This window comes from Dipodomys spectabilis, unplaced genomic scaffold (genome assembly GCF_019054845.1).
Source record: "Dipodomys spectabilis isolate Male_0828 unplaced genomic scaffold, ASM1905484v1 ptg000073l, whole genome shotgun sequence".
In the NCBI taxonomy this organism is placed as follows: domain Eukaryota; kingdom Metazoa; phylum Chordata; class Mammalia; order Rodentia; family Heteromyidae; genus Dipodomys; species Dipodomys spectabilis.
This window is the reverse complement of record NW_024870750.1, coordinates 387796-394496: the sequence shown is the minus strand read 5'-3', so window position 1 is coordinate 394496 and position 6701 is coordinate 387796. Positions and strand designations below refer to the sequence as shown.

Here is a 6701-nt window from a genome sequence, read left to right as displayed (position 1 = left end):
AAAGGAAACAATTCTAAACACTCTCTTCCTCTGGTAGTAGAGTTTCCTATAAAGTAATTCTGATCTCTTTGTACTAAAAAGAATGAATAGAAGCTTAAACACAGCACAATGTCTTTTTTTTTTTTTGGTCAGTGATGGAGCTTGAACTCCGGGCCTGGGCCCTGTCCCTCAGCTCTTCAGCTCAAGGCAAGCACTCCACCACTTGAGCCACAGCACCACTTCTGGTTTTCTGAGTGGTTTATTGGAGATAAGAGTCTCACAGACTTTCGTGCCCAGGCTGGCTTTGCACTGTGATCTACAGATCTCAGTCTCCTGAGTGGCTAGGATTATAGGTGTGAGCCACCTGTGCCTGGCCAGCACAATGTCTTGTTGGATGGAGTTTGTCTTCTGCAGGAGCCTCACTCTGGATACTACCTCTGCTCTGATAGCTCCCAAGGAGCTTGGTCAGGTCACCCTGGCCAGCCCTTTCCTTCACAGCCAGTCATCACCCCACCTCTTACACCTCTCTGTGATATTTTATTCTGATGACTGAGCTTCCCCCAGTTCTCTTCCCTCAGTTCCCTAGAAGCACTCTGGCTTGACTGGCAGCTTTAGTGTTCTGGTGATTTCAGTAGCTGCTGAATTCCTCTTCTCTAGCTCTGATCTATCTATCTTGATCTACCTTCCTGGTCTTGAGACAGTAATTTACAGCATGTACAAGACTGGGATTATTGTCTGTCTGTAAGCATTATGCCCACCTTTGGTCCTCAGCTCCACCCAGACCTGAGCCCCTCCCTGCCCTGGAGTTCCTGCCATACAACTGGCCTCTCCCTCTCTTCACCCAGACCCACCTGAGCTCCCATCTACCTCACTTCCTATCCCCCAGATCCTTTGCTACCTAGATAGTGGAGGTCGCCATGTGCTCCGTCTCCAGGGGAAATATGGCTCCTCGAATAAACCTTGTAATAATCTTTCTCCTGTGCCTGCCTGCCTCCGCATGGTCCCCTGGGATGGATGTGATGGATCCTTTCACTGTCTTTTCCTCAAATGTGTCCTGTCTCCTCCCTCTGGGCTCCCCCCTCCCCCCAGCCTTGTAGCTCAATACCTGAGAGTCAGCCTAGCTCCTCTCTCCTCTTCTTTACTGGCCATTTTAGTGACTATTGCCTTTTTCCTTAACATGTCCTACAGTGGAGAGGGTGTTGGGGTTCTGGTGGGGCCATTGTGAACTAGAAAGTTCTTGACCACAAGCTCTTAATGGAATGATTGCTCTCTTCCCCAGATTCATATATTGAAATCTCAGCCCCCAACTAATGGTTTTGGTAGGTAGGACCTTTGGCAGATGAATGGGTCCTAAGGGTGGGGCTCTCATTCATGAAGTTAGCATCCTCCTAAACCTCCCAGGGCCCCTTCTACTATGTGAACATGAGTCGGGCCCTCTTATGAACTACAAATCAGGCCTGCACCACATCTGTCATCTGATGCCCTGATCCTAGACTGTGAACCCTGCAGAACTGCAAGAAGGAAATGTATGTTGCATAGACAATTCAGTCTTTGGTATTTATTGTTTTGTGTGCTGGTCCTGGGGTTTAAACTTGCTCTGAGCTTCTTTGGCTCAAGGCTCTACCTCTTGAATGACATACCTACTTGTACTTATTCGGTGTTTAACTGGAGGTAAGACTCTCACAGACTTTCTTGCCAGGACTAGCTTTGAACGGTGATCCTCAGATCTCAGCCTCCTGAGTAGCTCGGATTACAGTCGTGAGCCACTGGCGCCCAGTCCAGTCTATGGTATTTTTGATTTAGAAGACTGAATGGTACCTGTTGGCTGCATCCCGTTGATATTGGGTGAGCATATGGACCCATTGTGGACCTCTGTTTTCATCCAAAGCTGAAGTTTTAAAAATGTCAAACCTTCTTTTTAGATATTGGAAACTAATTAAAAATTTTTAAATGCGCTGTATAGTCGTTCCTTTTGTTCTCTTTCTCTCTCCATATATGTTATATGTAAAAATACATTTCGTTTGGCCATACTGGTATTTTTCTTAGCAGTTTAAAAGAAGTACTAGTCAATTTGATAGTATTGGGCTGGAGATGTGGCTCAAGTGATTAAAAAAAAACTTGCCTAGCAAGAGTAAGGCCCAGTACTTTAAAAAAAAAAAGAAAGAAAAGAAAAATAATTATCATTAAAAAGTGCATACCATTAAAAGAGTGTTATTTTTAGGAACTAGGAGTTCACATAGTATAGCATGTAGGTTTCTTTTTTTTTTTTTTTTTTTGTTGGTCGTGGGGCTTGAACTCTGGGCCTGGGCGCTATCCCTCAGCTCTCCAGCTCAAGGCGAGTGCTCTACCACTTGAGCTACAGCGTCACTTCCGGTTTTCTGGTGCTTTATTGGAGATAAGAGTTTCACAGACTTTCCTGCCCGAGCTGGCTTTGAACCGCGATCCTCAGATCTCAGCCTCCTGAGTAGCTAGGATTACAGGCGTGAGCCACCAGCGCCCGGCACATGTAGGTTTCTTTATCCTTACGTTGTACAAAGGACCTAAATAGCAATTTGTTGACCAAATTCTTGGTTTTTATGCCTTAGGGCTGGCATCAGCCAGTTAGTTACTGATTATACTGTCTTTCAGATACGTGGTACTTTCCTGCTCAGGCAGGAACCCTGTCCTCCCCAGACTCATCTTCTGTTCCTCCTTATTTTCTGATACCACTTTGGACTCTATTCAAAAGTTCGAAACCTTAGTCCTGTGAAGAAAGCAAGAGTAGCTGATGTCACTTTCTAGTACTAACATCATCTAAACACACACACACACACACACACACACACACACACACACACACACACACACACACACACACACAGCCCACTAAAAAATCCACACGCTGGGAGCTGGGAGCTCATGCCTGTAATCCTTGCTACTCAGGAAGCTGAGATCTGAAGATAACAGTTTGAAGTCAGCCCCTGCAGGAAACAGCTCGTAGTTTATCTCCAATAAACTACTCAAGAAAAGCTGGAAGTGGTGCTCAAGTGGTATAGAGTGCTCACCTTGAGCAAAAGAAGTTCAGGGACAGTGCCCAGACCCAGATTTCAAGCCCCAGGGTCAGAAAAAGAAGAGATAAGAAAAAAAGAATCCACACTGCTGGGCATTTGATGGCCCATATTGGTCATCTTAGCTACTCAGGAGGCTAAGAGCTGAGAACTGAAGTTCAAAGGCAGGAAAGTTTAACCACCAGAAAAATGCAAGTGGAGCTGTAGCTCAAAGTGGTAGAGTGCTAGCCTTGAGCAAAAAGGCTTGGAGACAGCACCCAAGCCCTGAACTCAACCTCTATGACCCCCCCGCCCCCTGCCACACACACAGAGCGCTTCAGAGAACAGGCAAGTTTTCTTCTCCAGGAAATCCCAGGCCTGAGGCCTGGCAGTGCACAGAGGCTACTTTGAGGTGTGCATGTTCACATGGTGTTTCATTGCTTTTTGGATGTTACTTTCAAAAACTTGGATGTTATACTTCTTTACCTTTCAATAAAAGGGACAAGCACCATCTTCCTTTCAAAATCCCCATGCTCTTCTAACATACAAAAATTCATTTGTCACTTAAACCATTACAGTGACATGCTTCGAACTTTTCATTGTGGAGAGTTCTGGGCAGAGGCCTATTGTACTGTGTGTGTGTGCATAGCAGACCCCTGTGTCCTCCAGGGAAGATAAACTGGATAATAAACCAAATAGAGGGCCTCAGCTCAGACAGAAACAAGCGTGAAGGCACAGAAGCAGCATTCCAAAGCCACAGCAGGTTCCTCTTTTTTTTTTTTTAAAGAACATCAATTTATTTTGAAGTGATCTATTCATAAGCCGCTACCTGGGAACTTCTGACTACCTTGAAATTAAATCTAGGCTCCAAATGGCTGTAAAAATATGAAAATGAGTAAGAGAAAGAGGAAGGAAGGACGAGCAAAGGACTGTGGAGACATAGATGCGCTGTGTAGGCCTTCTTTCTCTTTGCTTTCCAATTTGCTCGAACTGAGGCTAGGCAGCCAGCGTGAGCCAGGTCCCTGCGTGGCTGGCTCAGCTGTGGACTGGAGTTCATTGTCGGAATGCCTGAGCCATGAAAACCCAGCACGGCGGGCCGATGGGAAGCTCGCTGAATTATTACTTCATTCCCTGCTGAAGCAGCAGGGGGCTAGACGATGAGTGAGTGCAACAGCCCGTGGACTCCCACGTGGGCCGAGGGAACCAAAACAAACACGGGAAAGACAGGCCAATATTGAGAGCTGTTTAAAGGATGGAGTGATCCAGGAATGTTGGACCATATTTTGTCTAGTGCACAGATTTTTATTTTTTAAAACCTTTAACAGATTTCATTTTCTAAATGGCGGTATTAATCAATAGAAGCAGAAGGGCAGGATGGAATCTGGACCCCCACCCCCTTTCCCCATACCTCCTGTGGCTCACACACACTCTTGCTACCCCATTTTTTTTAAACCTAAGGAGGCCTGCACATTTTAGAGGGGTGAGATTTGTTATGAGATCACATATCATAGTTAGATGTTCCATTACCCCCTTCTTTCTTTTTCCTCCTTCTTGAATATAGAATTTTCTCAAGAATATGGGGACAATGGATCTATAAGGGCAAAGGAACATGGAAAGGAGTAATAAAATCCTTTTTACAAATTATGATTTCCCATTTTCTAGGCAGCTCTTAGCAGCATGGATCTTCTAGACAAATTGCCCTTCCTGTCTTGCATTGGGTTGCTGAAGAGACACCTCTGGCTGGCTCTTCTTTTAAAAATTCATTCCCTGAGGGAGGCTTTTACACACACACATCATGCTTTTGGGTTTCCATTTGTGTGTGTGTGTGTGTGTGTGTGTGTACTGAGGCTTGAACTCAGGGCTTCACTCTTGTTTGGCTTTTTAGTCAAGGCTCATGCTCTACCGCTTTGAGCCACAGCTTCACTTCTGTTTTTTTTGCTGGTTCAATGGAGATAAACATCCAACAGACTTTTTTTTTTTTAAATCTGGGCTGGCTTTGAATCACAATCCTCAGATCTCAGCCTCCTGAGTTGCTAGGATTATAGACCACCTTCCCAGATGTCCATACAACCCAATGGATGATTTCAATTTCTTGTCTATGGCCTCCTGCTAGTGTCTCTGGGCCAGTGAAAACTAGTTCCTGTTTTGTTTCTATTATTTTATGTCAGGATAACAAACTCTTACAGTTTTGAAATACTCTAAACTGATTTGATATATGTGTTGAAATGAACATATGAGGATCATCTAAATATAATTACCTGTTCTCTGGGCCTGGACCTGAGTTACGGCAATATGGCCAAATGCACCAAGAAGGTCGGCATCGTCGGTAAATACAGCACCCACTATGGTGCCTTACTCCGGAAGATGGTGAAAAAAATTGAAATCAGCCAGCACGCCAAGTACACCTGCTCCTTCTGTGGCAAGACAAAGATGAAGAGGCGAGCATTGGGCATCTGGCACTGTGGTTCCTGCATGAAGACAGTGGCTGGTGGTGCCTGGGCCTGCAATACCACTTCTGCCGTCACAGTCAAGTCTGCCATTAGAAGACTGAAGGAATTAAAAGACCAGTAAAAGCTCTACCATCTGAGATGTCCCTACCCTACAATAAATGGGTTAATTTATAAAAAAAAATAATTACCTCTTTGCACCTACAATATGAGGTAACATGTTGGTTAGTATATAGTATGTGTGTGTAACATGTTGGTTAGTATATAGTACATGCATATGTGCACGTCTACAGAGGGAGATACTACCCAAAGGATGGATAGATAGGTCAGTGTTTATATTACAACTGTCCAACAAAGATCCCGATTTCCCTTGCTTTTTTTCCCTAGAGTTTTGGGAACACAGAGGAACTGGGTTGTTGTGGGTGGCATGGTGTAGGGGTTATTTTTCAGTCCCAGGTTAGTGTTCTGTTCTGGGTCTCAATTGAATAGTAAACTGCAATCTAGATTCAGAACTGTAGAGGGCGTGCTTGTCTCAATAATAGCATCGTCACCAGCAATGAGGTTGATTGATGGGGTGGGGAGGGGTGGTGGTGTGCTCTTCCATTAAGCATTTTACATGAAAGGAGACCAGGTGCCTTTGAGGATAGACCCTAAGTCCATATTGTTGCACATTACATCCTAGAACATGTTTCTCTTAAGCATAAATGAATGCCTAAATTAATATGCGTCCTCTGGTTACAGTTCTGTTGCAAATGGGAGGTCTTGTGTTGGTCCTGCCCCTGGCTGAGACAAGCAAGCTCTGTGTGCTTGGATGTTTGGAGAGGGATCTTGCAGAGCTAGTGACTGGAGGGCTGGGAAGGTGGCTCAGTGGTAGAGTGCTTGGCTTGTATGCATGAGGCCCTGGGTTCGATTCCTCAGCACCACATAAGCAGAAAAACTTGGTGCTGTGGCTCAAGTGGTAGAGCGCTAGCCTTAAGCTGAAGAGCTGAGGGACAGCGCCCAGGCCCAGAGTTCAGGCCCCACGACTGACAAAAAACAAACAAAAAACTGGTGACTGGAACAGGACACCCCTTTTCACTGGAGCTTTCTCTGGTTTTAGTTTTGTTTAGAAAGAGCTCCTCAGTTGTCCTCCCAAGGCCTTGTGCTATGTAGCCTCTTCTTCCTAATCGTCTCTCTCTTCTTGCTGGGGATGAATCCAGGACACTCAATCAACCCTGTTTAGTGTTTGCTCCCCCTTCCAGCGCCTCCA

At 45.2% G+C, this 6701-nt stretch overlaps 1 protein-coding gene across 1 annotated transcript; it reads left to right on the top strand.

Moving 5' to 3' along the window:
* Positions 1-5267: 5267 nt before the first annotated feature.
* LOC122110048 (60S ribosomal protein L37a-like) lies at positions 5268-5636 on the top strand. The gene has a single exon (XM_042682549.1). It carries the CDS (start codon positions 5298-5300, stop codon positions 5574-5576), a length of 279 nt encoding a protein of 92 aa, XP_042538483.1. The 5' UTR covers positions 5268-5297; the 3' UTR covers positions 5577-5636.
* The last annotated feature ends 1065 nt before the right edge of the window (positions 5637-6701 follow it).

Coding starts and splice junctions, on each gene's coding strand:
- LOC122110048 (XM_042682549.1), top strand. CDS start 5,298: ATGGCCAAATGCACCAAGAAGGTCGGCATCGTCGGTAAATACAGCACC.